This window comes from Dreissena polymorpha, chromosome 5, assembly GCF_020536995.1.
Source record: "Dreissena polymorpha isolate Duluth1 chromosome 5, UMN_Dpol_1.0, whole genome shotgun sequence".
Lineage (NCBI taxonomy): Eukaryota > Metazoa > Mollusca > Bivalvia > Myida > Dreissenidae > Dreissena > Dreissena polymorpha.
In genome coordinates this window covers 43,692,078-43,711,361 of record NC_068359.1, presented here as the reverse complement: position 1 = coordinate 43,711,361, position 19,284 = coordinate 43,692,078, and the positions used below count along the sequence as shown (strand labels likewise).

General features: G+C 34.4%; 3 protein-coding genes across 6 annotated transcripts in view; all 3 read left to right on the top strand.

Moving 5' to 3' along the window:
- LOC127832337 (protein kinase C delta type-like) overlaps nt 1–11,140 on the top strand; it is a gene marked incomplete in the record, with an annotated part of 162,725 nt that extends 151,585 nt beyond the window's left edge. Inside the window, 1 exon segment of the mRNA XM_052357744.1 lies at nt 6,814–11,140.
- LOC127832344 (transcription cofactor vestigial-like protein 4) overlaps nt 1–19,284 on the top strand; it is a 121,213-nt gene that overhangs the window by 33,690 nt on the left and 68,239 nt on the right. The gene's annotated exons all lie outside the window — the stretch shown is intronic.
- Nucleotides 798–11,140, top strand: LOC127832351 (protein kinase C-like 1). Its single transcript, XM_052357776.1, has 3 exons — nt 798–984; nt 4,403–4,543; nt 6,169–11,140. The coding sequence occupies exons 1-3, from the start codon at nt 925–927 to the stop codon at nt 6,310–6,312; spliced, it is 345 nt and encodes a 114-aa protein (XP_052213736.1). The 5' UTR covers nt 798–924; the 3' UTR covers nt 6,313–11,140.

Sequence of the window (19,284 nt, the reverse complement as noted above, 5' to 3'; positions counted from 1 at the left end):
GGGGAATGATTTACGCCCTGTGGAATGATTTACGCCCTGGGGGAATGATTTACGCCCTGTGGGGAATGATTTACGCCCTGTGTGAATGATTTACGCCTGTGGGGAATTGATTTACGCCCTGTGGGGAATGATTTACGCATGTGGGGGAATGATTTACGCCCTGTGGGGAATTGATTTATGCCGTGTGGGGAATGATTTACGCCCTGGGGAGAATGATTTATTACGCCCTGTGGGGAATACGCTGATTTACGCACTGTGGGGGAATGATTTACGCACTGTGGGTGAATGATTTACGCCCTGTGGGGAATGATTTACGCCCTGTGGGGATGATTTACCCCTGTGGGGAATGATTTTACGCCCTGTGGGAATGATTTACGCCCTGTGGGGAATGATTTACGCCCGGGCCTGTGGAGAATGATTTACGCCTGTGGGATGAATTGATTTACGCCCTGTGGGGAATGATTTACGCACATGAATAAAGCTTGGTGTTCCCAGAACCTGGCTCATATGGGGAATTTACAAACTATTCCTAAATCAGGTATTTCTTAACCTTTTCCCCACAAGAGCAAAAGTAATACCGAAATGGCTTTTGCAACCAGCATAAAACCAGAACAGTCAGCGAGTAACTTGCAGCCTGTTCAGGTTTATGCTGCTGCCTGTCATCAGTAACTAAGGGTTGGAAATGAAGCCTTTAAAACTTGTTTAGTAAGAAAGGTCTTTAATGGAATTAGCTTTCTGAGGGACTACAATAATGAGTCAGAATACATATCTAAGTGGTAAAGGGGTTAATCAGATCTTGAAGGGTCAGAAGTACACAGCTTCAGTGGACTGGTGGTCGTACGGTGTGCTGCTCTATGAGATGATGATTGGCCAGTCGCCATTTACCACGGGGACGATGAGGATGATCTGTTCACTCCATCCTCAATGACACGCCACCACTATCCAAGATGGCTGCCTAAGGAGGCGGGATCCATTCTCAGCTTGGTATAGCATTGTTTTCAATGGTGCATGTGCAGTTGAATTTCTAAACACCTGAAGTGAAGTTAAGAACAAATATGTATTTAACAATGTTGACCCATGCATTGGATAGCAAAAATAAATGTTTAATACATTGTATTCATATTTGACCTAAAAAAACAGAAGACAACTTAATAACAGTCAGAGCCAATTTGCTGTTGCTAGGTTTCAAAAACTTCTATAATTCTTGTTATTCTTCAATAAATCATATAAATCATGTTATTAAGTTTGTGCTACATTTATAAATTGTTCTAAATAGAGCTGAATGTTTTTTTCAGAGATGATTATGTCTAAATCAGGAAATTTTGAAGTAAAGCATAATTCAGACTGTCTGAAATCTTTAAAATTCATTCTTGTTTTAATTGTTCAATTATTTTACAAAAAACATGAACAAGTTTGAAATTGATCATGGTATAATAAATCCCTTTTAAATTGGTAAACACAGAGAGAGCATTCCCTTCTGAGCACGTCAGTTTTTCTCGGCAGTTTAAGTGCTTACCTGATCTACTCCATCTAAATGTTACTGGCACATTAAAAGGGCCTTTTCACGTTTTGGTTAATTGACAAAATGTACCAAAATTGTTTCAGATTCGCAAATTTTCGATGTTGTTATGATATTTGTTAGGAAACAGTAATACTGAACATTCTCTAAATTATCCATTATGTGCATCTTTGAACGATTTAAAAACATGAAAATTAAAAAGCGTTGCAACACCAAAGGATTGAATAATTTGGAGAGTTCTGTTTTGTTGTCATATTTTGTGATACTAAGAGGATTGCTTATATTAAGTATAAAATACACGACTCATTGTATGAACAAGGATGGCCGAGTGGTCTCAGCGATGGACTATTACTCCAGGGCTCCAGGGGTCAGTGGCTGGAGCCCAGTGAGGGTTACTTTTTAGCTTGACTATTATAATGAAATATATATAGCGGAGCTATCCTACTCACCCCAGCGTTAGCGTTCCCGTTAGCATTAGCGTGCAAATGTTAAAGTTTGCGTACCACCCAAAATATTTTCATTGTCCCTTGTCATATTGCTTTAATATTTTGCATACTTCTTTACCAACATGACCCCAATCTATAAACAAGAGCAGACAACTGTATCAAGCATTTTGTAAGAATTATGGCCCTTTTTTCATTTAGAATATGCATTATATTGATAAATCTATGTTAAAGTTTGCGTACCACTTCAAATATTGTCAATGTCCCTTGACATATTGCTTTCATATTTTGCAAACTTCTTTACCAACATAACCCCAACCTATAAACAAGAGCAGACAACTGTATCAAGCATTTTGTAAGAATTATGGCCCTTTTTTGTCATAGTAACTGAATATTTTTTTTAATTTTGTGTTTAGGTCCACTTGACTTCTAAAGTATCAAAGCTATTGCTTTCAAACTTCAAATATTTTCTTACTATCATGAGGGTACTGTACCTGCCAAGTTCAGTTTGACCTTGACCTTTGAATGACCTTCACTCTCAAGGTCAAGAGTAAATTTTAGTTAATTGCTTCTTTATTGATGATCAGATTTTATTAATACGTTCACAAAACAACCCTTACCTGAATACCACAATGGATTCCACCCAAACAATACCCCACGCCCCAGAATCCCTGCCCCCCCCCCTCCCCCCCCCAAAAAAAAAATAAATAAATAAATAAATTTGTGTTTCCTTTTATGCCCCCAGATCGAAAGATCGGGGGTATGTTGTTTTTGGCCTGTCTGTCATAGTATGTGTGTTTCCCAAAACTTTAACCAAAACTTTAACAATCGTCATAACTTTTGCAATATTGAACATAGCAACTTGATATTTGGCATGAATGTGTATCTAATGGAGCTTCACATTTTGAGTGATGAAAGGTCAAGGTCATCCTTCAAGGTCAAAGGTCAAATATATGTGTCCCAAAACTTTAACCAAAACTTTAACCTTCTTCATAACTTTTGCAATATTGAACGAAGCAACTTGATATTTGGCATGCATGTGTATCACGTGGAGCTGCACGTTTTGAGTGGTGAAAGGTCAAGGTCATCCTTCAAGGTCAAAGGTCAAATTTATGGCTTCAAATCGGCGCAATATGGGGCATTGTGTTTCTGACAAACAGATCTCTTGTTTTATTTTTGAAAGATCATCTAATAAATGACCACACCCCACATTATACCCCCCTCTCATCACCCCCCCTACCCCCCCCCAAAAAAAAATTGTTTTTATATATTTTTTCCTTTTTTTTATTTTTGAAAGATCGTCTAATAAATGACCACACCCCACATTAACCCCCCCCTCTCTCAACCCCCCCCCCTTGCCAACCCAATAAGAATTGTTTTTTCTTTGAAACATGGTTTAAAAAAAAATAAAAAAAATTTTACTTTATTTTTGAAGGACCGTCCAACTTCCCACCCAAGCTATTGCTGTCAAACTTGAAATAAATCTTATTAGTTTGTTTTATGTCTTTACAAATGTTCAGTAGATTGTGGAAATATACCTGAACTATTACCACGACCTTATTGAATAATTTGAACAATTACCCCATGATGGCTTACGTTATACTGTCAAGCCCTCAAATAGTCGAGGGCGCTGTCCTCTGACAGCTCTTGTTTAGTTTTATTCTTGTTTTTTTTTACTGTAGCTTTTTAGAGCCTATGTTCACATTCATCAATATAAAGCATTAATGGCAAACTTCAATACATGCCCAAAATCTGTGAAAAGGCCCCTTTAAACTAACTGGTAAACATGAGAGCTGTTTTCTGTATTAAGCCAAAAATTAACAGGTTAACATGAGAGCTTGTTTCTGTTATTCAGCCAATAAATTAAAGGTAACATGAGAGATGGTTTCTCTTTTCAGCCTATAAATTTAGAGGTTTAACATGAGAGCTGGTCTCTGTTTAATGCACCCAGTAGGGTGTCATATAGCAGTTGAACTGTCCGTAACTTTTGCAATATTGAAGATAGCAACTTGATATTTGGCATGAATGTGTATCTCATGGAGCTGCACATTTTGAGTGGTGAAAGGTCAATGTGATCTTTCAAGGTCAAAGGTCAAATTTATGGCTTCAAAGCCTTGCAGAAGGTGGCATTGGTTTTCTGACAAACACATCTCTTGTTCAGCCCATAAATTAAAAGGTTAACATGAGAGATGGTTTCTCTTTTTCAGCCTATAAATTAACAGGTTGACATGAGAGGAATATGGTTTCAGTTTTTGAGCCAATGAATTCACATGTTACATAAGAGACGATATCTGTGTTAAAGCCAATAAATTAACAGGTTAACATGAGAGATTGTTTCTGTTTGTCAGCCAATAAATTAACAGGTTAACATGAGAGATGGTTTCTGTTTGTAAGCCAATAAATTAACAGATTTACATGCAAACTGTTTTCCATTTTTCAGCTGTTTGAGCGTAACCCCGCAGACAGGCTGGGAATGCCGACGTGCCCTGCGGGTCCTATACGCGCCGTTCCGTACTTCCGGCAGGTGGACTGGGAGAGAATGGACCGTAGACAAGTAGAGCCGCCCTTCAAGCCTAAGATTGTATGTGAAATCTTGTTACCGTGGCCATGCACAAGACATTTGGATGTTTATTGTCCCCTACCGGTTTCACCGGAGGGGACTTATGGTTTTCGCTCTGTGTGTCCGTCTGTCCGTCAGTCCGTCGGTCTGTCAGTCTATCACACTTTTCTGGATCCTGCGATAACTTTGAAAGTTCTTCATATTTTTTTCATGAAACTTGAAACATGGACAGATGGCAATATGGAGATTATGCAAGTCATTTCATATTTCCTACGTCAAGAATTCTGGTTGCTATGGCAACAAATTGACTAGAAATAGTGCTGAAAATGGTGGATCCTGCACACTTTTCTGGATCCTGCAATAACTTTAAAAGTTCTTAATATTTTTTCATGAAACTTGCAACATGGATAGATGGCAATATGGACATTATGCATGTCATTTCATTTTGTTCCTACATCAATTATTGTGGTTGCTATGGCAACCAAACAAAATTAAAAAAATCTGAAAATGGTGGAATTTCTGACAATGGTGGAGCCGGTAGGGGACCATATTGCTTGACAATAGCCTCATTTTAATATATTTTAAAGAATTATCAAACTTTTGTTGATAGGTTTTTGCATTTGTACAAAGGAATTTTACTGATTGTCTTTATTGCAGTATTTGTATGCGCCGGATCGAATGATCGGGGGTATATTGTTTTTTGGCCTGTCTGTCTGTCTGTCATTGTATTTGTCACAAACTTTAACCTTGGTCATAACTTTTGCAATATTGAAGGTAGCAACTTGATATTTGGCATGCATGTGTATCTCATGGACCTGCACATTTTGAGTGGTGAAAGGTCAAGGTCATTCTTCAAGGTCAAAGGTCAAATATATGGCTTCAAAGCGGCGCAGTAGGGGGCATTGTGTTTCACAAACACAGCTCTGTTTCATTTTATAATGAATGTACATTATTATCCCCTGCCAAAGGCAAAGGGATATTGTTTTGGTGTTGTCTGTCTGTCAGTGTGTCTGTCCGTCAGTGGGTCTATCCATCTGTCACAAACTTTTTAGGGGTTTATATCAGAAACTATATATGATTTCAACATGAAACTTTATAAGTGTATATCAAAAAACAATTTTTATTTAGCGGGATATCAATTCAATAAATTTGCTTGTATTTCCTTTAAAGTTGCTGCTCTATAAATTATTTGATGAAAAGTGGATATTTTGAAAATGATTTGAAAATGTTTAAGCAAAAGTAAAGTTGCTGTCTTCAATTGTCAATTATTGTGAGTTGTGCAGCATATTGTCTGCAGCCACTATAGTCGTAGATTACATAATGATCTGGAAGACATGGACTAACCATGGGCATTGGTTATTCTTTAATTAATATTCTATTGTTAGAATTGATTATTAGATTATCTTTTATTTCTTTTGAGAGTACATTATATTTGTTATTGTACTCATATATATTTAAAATCTCCAAGTGTTACACTTAAAAACTGCTTTTCTCTTTTACAGAATCCTGCTTTTCTCTTTCTTTTACAGAATCCTAAAAACACAATCAGTCTTGTACTATAATTTATTCAGTATCAGTGCAGCAGCTCCCCACAATCAACTACTTCCTCTTTCCAACAAACTAAATCACTTCTCTTCCATTATTAGAAATCGGACAGTGACATATCCAATTTCGACACGGACTTCACGATGGAGCGGGTGGCCCTTACGCCTCCCGATAAGGAGCTCATGAAGACCATGAATCAAAAACTGTTCCAGGGCTTCAGTTTCACTAGTGCCGCCGCCTTGTGATGAAGATCCCTCCCCCTGGAGAATGAAGCAGGGTTCCCGTGGCCTTGAGATAATCAGTTGTTGACTATGTACCATTAGTTGTTGTTTTGAACTCAAAATTATTTTATTTGAGTTCTTAGTGAAATAAATGGGGCGTTGTTTGAGTTTTGTCTTATGTGAATGTGAATCTAAAGTAGATGAGGTTCCATTTTGGATTCTATCAAAAGCATTGGTATCTATTGTTGTATCTATCCAGAAAAGTGATAAGGGCTTCATTTGAGTTCTACCTAAGTTAATGAAGCTTAATTTATTTCAGTTGTATTTTAAGTGAATGTGGATTTATTCTGAGTGAATATGAATTCATTCTGATTGTTAGGGAAGTTTTTAAAAAATGGTTCAGAATTCCATTGGATGCTTTTTTGTTGCAGGTTATTCATCCTGTTACCTCTGGTTTAAGAATGTAATTAAGATTTTTTTAATCATGCATTAAATTGTAATTACCGGTATAACAAATTTATTAAGGTTGTCAAATATTTTTGCAATGCTCATTTGATATCCTTTGATACAATCATGTTTGGTATACTAAATTTGACTTGAATTAAGTTAAATGTATAGTGTTTCATTGGCATTTGATATTGTGTTGTTAAAATGTATGACTTTTACATTAATAGTAGTTCACCATGTAATAGCTGTGTAATTTTTTATGATGAAGTTTATCACAACATTATAAGAAATGAATATAAATTCTCATTATATTGTTTAATAACAATAACAACAAGAAGAAGAATATTAATAATAATAATAATACTCCTTTTCTTAAAACTTACGTAATAGTCTTCCTGTAAATATTATATTGTTATAGTTTTTCCTGTGACTATAATAATGTAAGCTAGCTTTTTTTATAACAAAATAGCTTTGGCTCTTACATATGATTTTTCATCTTATGTTTTTGTCCCCTACCGGTGAAACCAGATGTCTGTCACACTTTTCTGGATCCTGCGATAACTTTAAAAGTTCTTCATATTTTATCATGAAACTTGAAACATGGATAGATGGCAATATGGAGATTATGCACGCCATTTCATTTTATTCATACATCAAGAATTCTCGTTGCTATGGCAACAAAAAAGATACTGACAATGGTGGAGTCTCACCGGTAGGGAACTATATTACTTGGCAATCTCTTGTTTCTAAATTTTAAAAAATCTGCTTTACATTCACAGATTTTAGTTAAGTTTTGTAAACTAAGTTTTGTAAACTAAGTTTTGTAAACTAAGTTTTGTAAATAGATGAGGTATTTTCACAGGAGCTTAGACTTTCTACTGATCTCTAGAATGTCTCCCAAAAAATGACCTCACTTCAGTTTTTGTATTTAACGAAGCCTGAATAATCAGTCGAGATGAAATACTGAAATATGCTTGAAAATCCACCAAAGAAAAAATGAATGTTGATAAATGTACAATTTTGTAGCTCATTTGTAAGCAATAATATCAACCGGGTAGATAAGAACCATTCTTTATATTAGCGCAATGTCAGGTAATTCCGACAGTCATCTAATTTCGACACTTTTCACAATATTTATCAGACTCGTCTTAAATCATCATCATCCTGTATGATTTCGTTGTAAAATGAGACTTAGTTGGTGTTGTGACGTCACCAGATAACATCTCTCTATCAAACGTCTCGCTGTTTGCATGTAGATGAGTCATTTAAAATACGTTCATTGTATTACCTAGCGAATTTTTATAGCGTTATGAGCTTCGCTAAGGGAGGTTACATAATTGTCAATTACGTCCCTTTAGGATTTCGCTGTATTTCTGGTATTTGTACAAGTTCTAGTATGAAATTTGTTTCACTTGACATTGTATTTGTGTTTGAATGGTGCCAAGCGTTTTTAGAACTATGATTTGTGGGGTGTCGAAATTATCCTCCGATTTTATACGATGGGTAATTCCGACACTCCAAATGTTTTCAAGCATTCCCAGTGCATAAGGAAAGATAGATTCGTTAAATAGAATTACTCTTCAAATGGTTGACGCAGCTTATTGAGTACTATATTTAGCTCTCTCTATATTTGTCAAGCAGATTATATAAAATTAGAGCTATTTAAAGATTTTGAACGTTATTGATCAATGAAATTGTTGTTTTTTTTCTTAATTATATCGTTAATTGGATCACCTGTGATCACCGCTGATGCTGCGCAACCACCGTAAACATCTGTCTGCGAGGGTCATTCACACGTTTTAAATGTACATGTACAAAAGAAAATCACATACTACATGAAGATATTATATGTATGTGCACATGTATGCGGACTTAAATTTGTACAGTACATAACGTCCGAAACGTAAATAAAGCGTATAGTGATCAATACTATTAACTCTTAATGGCAATGCCAAATATTTCGCGAGATATTTCAACTTTAGTTGAAATTCACAACGAAACTTTTAATGGAAATCAATGATCTCAATGTTGTACCCGCTACGAATTTTTTATTTACAAATAAATACAGCCACGCCAATGTTCGCGCGCTTTTTATCAGGACAAAGAAATTCATTCATTTCATCTAGAAGTTGTAACCGAAAAAAACTGTACTCGGGCGTGCAAACCCTGTAAGGTGATTTTAGCATGTTCGAATACAACTGTTTTGATTGGGCGCTTATTTCATCAAATCTTTAAATAGAATCATATGCCGAAATTCATTTGATACTTTCTAAAATTGCGACCGTTTATGTTTATGGCATTCTTGAGCACTCTTATTGTCTATGTTACCCTCACATAATTTGCTTTAAAAACGGAAATCGGGCGTATATGGGATTATCGAGTAATGGATAAAAATGGGAGAAGTTGCATGTATGCGATAGATTCAGTTGAGACATATGTATCGGGGGTGTTTTATTGTCGCCAATATATTTTAAATACTTATCACATCCTTTCGATCAGCATGTATATAAAAATAGACTTTATTTATTCATTATCACTTTTAGATGAAAGGGTTCAATTCAATACGTTATTTTTCAAATATTTTATTTTTAGCGAACACGATGAACACCGCGGTAGATATTATGGGTCCGCGGTGATTCGGGGTGTTTGTCTATGGCAAACGGCCCCCGCGACATTTGATCTGAGCACCCATCGCGGGGTTCATATTGGTAAGCTAACAGTGAGATGAACACTGCGGCAAGTGGCGTTTGTTTAAGTACACGGTGTCTGTACTGTATATTGAGTCAAGTGGGAGCACAATACGAACTCTAAATGCAAATTGTTTATAATTCTCTGATTTGCAATTAACAATAGTATAATCCGATTTATTTAAGCTCCATAGCATGGAAAGCCTACGACTTATTGAGACACTCTCTCCTTGTCGCTAGGCGGACACCACATCCACTAAACCACCGCAACCTAATTAACACTAGACATTAAAGAGATCGTGAAATTCTATTAATTGAGAGATGCAATGTAAATAACTGATAAAAACAGTTGTGGAAAATTAATACAAAGACAAGTGTCGAAATAAGCCGCTGTCGAAATTAGCCGATTACTGTCGAAATTACACTCCACCGCATTTAGTTAAATCGCTTGAAGTTTTGAGTTATGCCGGCAACGATAATAACGTTCGTTAGCAAATATCAACAAGCCAAAACGGTGTTTTTCATTAAGTTTGGGCACTTGGTGGGTAATTTCGACACATCAGGACTAAATCAAATTTTACTCTTAAGGTGTCGAAATTACCTGACTTTGCTCTACCTTTTATCAAATTTTAGCTTTTATAATAAAACATTAATCATGTTTTGACAATTCTGGAAAGTAATCATAGCACAATATTTGTCTGACAATAAAAAGTAAATATTTGAAGTATGAAATCCGATGAAATATTGACTGTATGGAATTTGTGAAAATATGGCAACTGGTACTTCTTTGCTCTCAAAAAATGGTTGTGTGTATGAAACACATTTTGCCTTTGATTTAAAAACTGCTCAACCGATAATGCTACATATTATATTTTATTGACTACGTATTCCACATAGAAAGGGTACAAAGTTAACAACATTAGTTTGTGTCTTCAAATAATATAAATGTTCTCTTAACATGAATTTAATGTTGGATTTATTTTAGGCACTAAACTTTTTTTTAAAGCAAATTGTGAGAGTCATTCTTTCAAGTACTGGCAGTATATAGTGTAGATAGAATGGTTGATACGTTAATATTAGCAATATGTATTTACAATGCGGCAACACTTACATTGTAATTAGTGACTTGTGGCTATCATTTTGATGGGGGAACAACCCGATAGCTTTCATTTTGCAAGTAATAGGCATTCAGCCATAGTGTTTGTAAAGATTTTTCAAAAATATTAACAGAAACTTTAGTTGTACAGTTTAGATTAACATTCCTTTGTTGAACTTATTTTTTATTTTCATAAAGATGAGATTAACATAAAAAATGTTGAAATTGAACCTTATAGACAATCATTTATTCTTATTAAATATGATGATTTCCTCAATTTTAAGACCAGACCTTTTAATTCATGGTAAGTAAAACGTCTAAAGAAAAAAAGGAGTAAGAATACTTTTTATTAAACAGAAAATAATATTATTTACATTTTATTACTATTGTTTAACTTGTGATATATCAAAAGAATGGAAAAAGTTGAATAATAAATTGTGGCATGAAAAGTCTGTAGGCATTGTGTTATGGGGGTATGTTAAAGCAAACATAAAGCAATCAAGCATTAACTCATTTTGCATATGTCTGAAAACATGAAGACTTACCCCCAACATCCATAATATAGTGGTAAATGCATTAATTCTTTTTCATATAATTGAAAATAATTGTCTAATATCATTGTTGTTTGCTTCCAAATGATGATAACATTGTCGGGAAGAATATATTTGATACCAAGCAATCGTATAATTTTCTATTATTATTTTTTTGCCTGTGTATTATCTGCTCCATACCCATGTATTATGGTTACATAAAGTATTTGTATGTATATATGATTAAATTCATATGCTCATGCCATATGTGTGATATATTGTATATTAAAAAATGTATTCCTTTGTATACCAAAATGTGTAACTTACACAAACAGTTTTTCTTTCTTCAATCCAAATCATTCTTTGATTGACATTTGTGTAGATTTGCATATTCCTTTTCAATATATATATTATATTATACACTATTATGATAATATTAATGCACATTTTTGTTTGAAATTGTTCTATAATATTGATAAATGTTTTATTTTAAATTTAAAATCTTATATTTCCAATTACTTGATTTATTGTTATGTGTTTTTGTAAAGGTAATAAGTTTTTATAGAAATATAGCGTAGAACTTAAAAATATTCTTTTTGTTATCTTGATATTTGGGCAGGTACCAAAATGGTTTCGTAGTGGTAATTGCATGAACTGTGTAAAGCTCTTAAAATAGACAAGACAATAAAATATTGTTAAAAGGAAACAGACTCATAATGACACAAGAGGTACAATTATCTCATTTTATTTGAGAACCAGTGGAGGTGCCTAAGGACTACAGCTTGACGAAATAGTGGGGCAGCAGTCCCCTTGATGCCCCATTACCGAACCCCTAATAGTCTAATATCTGATTGACAGTTACTGAAATTATTTTCATTTTCTAACTGTATGTCAAATTGTCTACATTATGCCTGTTTTAAACAACAAGCTAATAAATGCCCTAATTATCGCAATATTACAAACAAATTTAAGACTCAACCAGTAGGTATTGCTATGCCCAGGTACCCAATTACCTTGTTTTGGTTTAAAAGTCAATATGTCTGGCCTGCATTATTGGCATCCTATAAAGAAATAGTTTGATATGAAAGCATCACTTGATTTGTGGTGACTTTACTGCTGCTCTCTCAGAAGGTGATCAGTGGCTGTATACACATTCACAGCTTGTTCACAGTTTACCATGCGTTGACACTTGGTTTCTATCTTAAATGCTTGTTCACAGTTTGCGGGTTTTCCAGTCAAACAACATAATCCTTGGGAAGTAGTGTAAAAACTATATAGTTCTATTGAAACACTGATTATGAAATGATTTATTCTGCAAAATTTTGGATACTGTTTATTGCATATAATTACATTTTTCATGTTTACTAATGATAACAGGTGAACCCTTTTTTGTTCATGTAGAAAACAATTCATATTTGAATTATTTGCTTTCATTATACCTTCAAAACGATGGTAATCTGAAAACTATTGTATACTTTGTCTCACATACTGTGTGATACTTAATCTGCAATTTTAATATTAGTTACTTATTTATGTTAAATAGATTTAGTGAACTAAAAAAAAGAAATGTTAATAACCATAAGTCTCCTTATTAATATTCAAGAAATTTTTTATAAAAAAAACAAACAAGTTAAAGGGTTTTAAATCCATGGAGCTGTTGGTCCTAAAGAAGTAGCAAACATTTGTCTGTGAAAGTCAAATCTCCTTAATATAAATACATAGTAGTTAGGTATCTTGTACAAAGGTGTTTGTGATCTTTAGGACATACATTGATTGCTTAGAACAAAGACCTATAAAATACATTGTATAGGTCTTTGCTAAGAAGTGAAATCAGATAATACCTACATGATATATTAAACATGAAGCCATGGGTTTGTGGTCTGCAGCTGTCTTATTATAGCTCTTAAGACATACATCAAGTATTGGCTGCTAAAGGATTAAATCTTTATAGCATACATGTAATTGGTGTGATAATCACTGTTCAGAAATGGAACTGTCGTGGCATTTTGATAAGAATATTTTATGATAATTATGACTGATATGTCTTATCTTTGGCATCCTGTAAACAAGTAAATAAAATCATTTTTCTAAGGCAATTACTGGCTTTATTTGTCACGGCAGTTGAAATGACATACCAGATAACCAGTCACATTATCTTTTACAAAAACATATATTTTTGGCTACTAACAGAGCTTGTTTTATTTATAATAACACTAAAATTAGCTAAAGCATTTTTAACCCAATTTTGTAATAACTTATATGTGTTTTTTGTTTATAGTTATGTTAAGAGATGAGAATAATGTTAATTAACTTTTAAGCTCACCTGATTGCTCAGGTGAGCTTTTGTGACCTGTCTTTGTCCGTCCGTCCGTCGTCCACATTGGTTTGAAAACACTCTAGAGGCCAAATTTCATGTCCGATCTTCATGAAACTTGGTCAGAAAATTTGTCCTAATAATATCTCGATCAAGTTCGAAACTGGATCATGCTGGGTCAAAAACTAGGTCAAAAAAAGAAAACCTTGTTAACACTGTAGAAGTCACATTTCATGCCCAATCTTCATGTAACTTTGTCAAAATGTTTGCCTTAATGATATGTTGATCGAGTTCAAAAGTGGTTCTGGTCCGTTGAAAAACATGGCCGCCAGTGGGCGGGGCAGTTTTCCTAATTTGGCTTTAGAGAAACCTTGTAAACACTCTTAGAAGTCACAATTTTTGCCCAATTATCATGAAAGTTGTTCAAAACATTGGTTTTATTGATATCTCGGACGAGTTTGAAAATGGTCCAGATCGGTGAAAAAACATGGCTGCCAGTGGGCGGGGCATTTTCTCCTTTATGTATATAGTGAAAACATGTGAACACTCTAGAAGTCACATTTTTGGCCCAATTTTCATGAAATTTGGTCAGAACATTTGTTTCCTTGATATGAGAGTTGAGTTCGAAAATGGTTCCGGTCAGTTGAATAACATGGCTGCCAGAGGGTTGGGGAATTTTTGCTTATTTGGCTATAGAGAAACCTTGTAAACACTCTAGAAGTCACAATTTTTGCCCAATCATCATGAAAGTTGGTCAAAACATTGGTTTTATTGATATCTCGGACGAGTTCGAAAATGGTCCAGATCGGTGAAAAAACATGGCCGCAAGTGGGCGGGGCATTTATCTCTATATGTATATAGTGAAAACATGTGAACACTAGAAGTCACATTTTTGGCCCAATTTTCATAAAATTTGGTCAGAACATTTGTTTCCTTGATATGAGAGTTGAGTTCGGAAATTGTTCCAGTCAGTTGAATAACATGGCTGTCGGGGGGAGGGGCAGTTTTCTTATATTTATATTGTAAAAAAAGCTTGTGAACACTCTAGAAGTCACAATTTTTGCCCAATCATCATGAAACTTGGTACAAAGATTGTTTTTTTATATATCACATAATTAATGCCATAATTATTGCCCTTAGATTGTCCAAATTTTCATTATATTATACAAAATCCTTGTAAACACTCTAGAGGTCACAATATTGTTTCAGATTTTATGAATCTTGGTCATAATATTTATTTTTGTAAGCAAAGTTTGATGTTTGTTAAGGGGGGTTCAACTCAAAATATAGGTCACCAGGTAAAATCTTACAAAAACAAAAACACTCCATATGCCAGAGTTTTGGTTCGATAATGATGAAACTTGACCAGGATGTTTGTCTGGACAATATATAGGTCAAGTTTGACGTTTGGTAAAGATTGAATGAACTGACTCATGTCAGGTGAGCGAACTAGGGCCATCTTGGCCCTCTTGTTTTACATTTTCTGGATTTTTTTATATAATGGAAAGCTGGTTGTTTCCTATTTGTTCTCATTTATTATCCTCTAATGAAATCTTGGTTAATACGAGGTTTGGATCTTAGATACTGGTATTAAGGGTTTTGAAATCCACTGAAAGATTTTTGTGTCACATTGGAGGGTTTCATTTTATGATTAGGTCCTGAAAAACTTGCCTTAACATGCCTTTTCTCAGAAAAATGGGAACATGTTTGACAGGTTTGGTTAAACAAATATCTGTTTTTTAGGCTTATCTGAATTTGGTTAACAGTATGTCTTTTGCAGTAGCAAAACTATCATCAACTAAAAATATCTTTTTTTGCTCGCCTTTTGTCTGTCATCCACCGTGCGTTGTGTGTAGTGCGGCATCAACATTTGCCTTGTTAACACTCTAGAGGCCACATTTATTGTCTGATCTTCATGAAATTTGGTCAGAAGATTTGTCCCAATGATATCTTGGTTCTGTTTGGTTGAAAAACATGGCCACAAGGGGGTGGGAAAGTTTTCCTTATATGGCTATAGTAAAACCTTGTTAACACTCTAAAAGGCCACATTTATTGTCCGATCATCATGATACTTAATAAGAACAAGTCGGTTCCTTTATTTATCACATGCTGTTTCCCATGTAATACAACCATTACATATTTTTTTATATTACACATGTGTAATACAACATTTTTAAGCGTTTTCATTGGCTTAGTTTTTGTTTATTGACCAATCACATTGTGTTATTTTGCTGAAATGACGTCACGAAATGTTAACAACATTCAGGGTTTATCAATATGTTTGCGTAAATATTTATTTAATTTGCTCATTTAAAAAGATCTGACACTCATTGTCATATCATACCATATTTTATTAAACTCGTCCAGGAAATTCATTAGTAACAAAATTCCTGAACTCGTTTAATAAATCATGGTATGATATGACAACTCGTGCCAGATCCTATATATCTCAGGTGAGCGACTTTGGACCTTTCAGGCCCTCTTATTCATCATATGAGATCTATAACAAAATTCAAGATCATTAACAAACATGTCAGTTCATTTATTTATTTTGGGGGATTTAATTAATAGTTTTATAGCAAATAAATGTAAGCTCTTCCGCTTTTCAAATGTTTTTTTAAGCGATTTACCTCTCTGTAATATGCTTGTTATATTAAAGGGGACTTTTCACTGATTTTGGCATGTTTTGAAGTTTGTCATTAAATGCTTTATATTGCTCAGTTTTGTATCCGGTAGGGATAAATATAAATTTACACAGAACAATTTTATATTGATAAATGTAAACATGAAATTTTAAAAGCTCCAGTAAAAAATCAAAAATAAAATTTAAAAAAGGAAACAAAAGTAGCCCGTAGCAGGGCTCCAACCAGTGACCCCCAGAATCCTGAAGTAAAAACGCATAAGCCAACTGAGTTATCCTGCCAACCTTACATAGATGCGTATTTTGTACGTTATATAAGCAATCTTCGTGGTTTCGCAAATTTAAACGACAACAACAGAACTCTCCAAATTATTCAATCGTTTCGCGTTGCAACGCTTTATAATTTTTAGGTTTTTAAATCGTCAAAAGATGCATATTATGGCTATATTAGACCATGGCAAATGTTCAGTAATACTGTTTCCTCACAAATATCATAACTAAACCGAAAATTTGCGAATCTGAAACAATTTTTTTCAAACTTACTGTGTCATGGGAAAGAAATTCAACAACACTCTGGATATGAATACTCTCCCTTGTCAATGGAAGTTGCTCTTCTAATAATCGTGTGAAGCGGTGAAGCGATACTGACAACAAAATGTGTTTGTTAATTGATAACAATTATATCTTAGTTCTTAATATTGATTGTGTTCGCCTTATTCAGACTTTGTGTGTGTGTGTATTTTTGTATTGCAACTGTTTGTATGGCGTCTTTGTTACTTAATATTATTGTTCGATACACTATCCTTACAAATTAATAAACATCTGTTTACCATTAACAACTGGTTTTCTATTGCTCCTTCCCAATACCAGTTTGCTGTATTGCTAAGCTACCATATTCTCCAAGACATAGTTAAACGGCAATTCTCTACCTAGAGTATAAAAGAACATGTGGTGAATGTCTGACAGCGGCCCGCCCGGACAAATGCCTTTTCGATAGTATACTCATAGGCGGACAAAGCCGTATATATGCCGAACAAAAGCTACCACGGGTGCTGGCCCCCACAACATGATATTAAATAATATCTAGCGTTTAGGTCATGATAATAAGTTAGCGATCAGTTAGTAAAAACCGGGGACCTATATAATGTTTGCATAAGTCCCTGGTAAAAAAATAAAAATAAATAGTTCAACTTATTCATTCCTGACTCTGCCTAGTATGTCGCTTTATTTATTGTGAGTTAATTTTAAACATGGACGCAAGAAAAGGATTTAGTTTTACGACAGGCATGTTACAAATGACTTGCATAAACATTAATTTCAAAACAAAATATTAATTTACGATAAAATACCTCAATTTAATCGGTTTGTTCATTTAAAGAGTTTATTTACTTAATTATTTTAAAGGGTTTATTTACTTAATTATAATCTTTTTTCATTATTTAATTATAATAGTGTTCTTATTGGGCTGCTATGCCTTTAAATTGACGGATATACTGTTGAATAGAGAATAATCGATCGCGATAGTGTTTATTACTGTCTGCATTGAGATGCGATTGAATAAATCGTTAAGCGCCTTTCGTTAAAATTATTATGAACAATAATATTTGTCACTCAAATGTCACGTCGAGTAAACTCTCGTGTTCAAGTCGTGCCATTCAATAGCGCGTTTATAGCGAATATTTTTTTAACTGACCGAATGAGATTCATAGCTGATTATGTCAACTTACGCACATACGCTCCGATGCAGAGGTATGATAATATGTGTGATTGACACATTTACGAGCGCGTAATAAATCACGAACAGTTGGGTTGACACGTGAGAACATACCCTGTTGAACCACACATTATTGAGAACGGATTTCAATTAAAATTGACGAAGATAATACGTTATACTTTGTTTATGCATTTACTTTTCTTCCTAAGCACTGCGCGTGTTTAAATTCGCCAAAAGAGCAGAACTTACCGTTATTCCAAAAAAGAATTACGCAAACACTTAATTTAGTAATTTCAGACACATTTTGATACAGATGACGTGTATAACAAATGTTATGTGATATCTGTACGTTGAATAAAATCGTACAGAATTGCACGACGCGTCCTGGCGTTCAGTCCACTATAATATGAGTCGTATTCTGAGAAAACTGGGCATGACACGACACTTTCCGCTATTAAGACATTTTTCGTTACAATGAAGTCTCTTCTTAGCAAAAATCAAATTTAGGCGGTAATGTCGTCCATGATTAGCCTGTGCGAACTGCACAGGCCAACCTGGGACGACATTTCACGCACGTGCATTAAACCCCGTTTTCTCAGAACGCGACTAATATACATAACATGATTCGTGACTTTTACTATGATCGTTTCAATCTTTGGCGGTGTACTTATATAAACCAAAGATCTATAAATATTTTTTTTAATTTATAGATCTTTGTATAAACTTAATTAAGGCGTGAAAATGTTCGTTTCCACTAACCCAATAGACCCAATACGTTCGTTATGGAATCTCTGGCTGATTTTCAATCAGTTTTGTTCTATTGGGCATATTCGCTTGATAAAATTGTATATAAAACGAATGATGAAAACGAATTTTTGGAAGATTTTTATCATCGAGTATCTTTGGAATTATTCCATGGTATTTGATCTCAATTTACCTGCGTACTTGAACGATAAAAAAGATAAATGAAACAAGTTAAGCCGACCTTCCTCCGCTACTTTTGTTGATGTGTTAATAGTGGGAAAAAAAATGATCCATTGTTTTGTCACATGAATTTATGTGGACCAGAATAACAACATTTGACACTGGCTTATAAATTAAAAGAACAGAATTCAGAGTCTGTGAGAGGCAACACATCATGGCACACGTTCCCGTGTTTCTAATGAAAATTAAGAGTATAATTAATTTAATAAAAAATGTTTCTTTCCGCTAATCCGACCGACCCTAATTTTGGTGCCGACCATAACCTTTGTTGGTATTCCAGTTTGAATTTTCTATTTATTTTATTTCACGAAATGCATGAAGAGAGTCTTCATTAAAATTAAGCCGACCTAAAATTGTTTGCTGATGTTAGCCAGGGACCTATACAATGATTGTTTTTGTTATGGCCTAATACATGGACATATATGTATGTACGGTAATAATACCGTCGTCCTTTTTTTCAATCCCACTAATCCGAGAAACGACTCGTTCCCACCCTGTGTGATGAAATGTTTGAAGTCCTTCTGCGTCTTCACGATATGATCTTGAGAGGACTTAACACTCGTTTCGCTAGCATCTGGTTAGC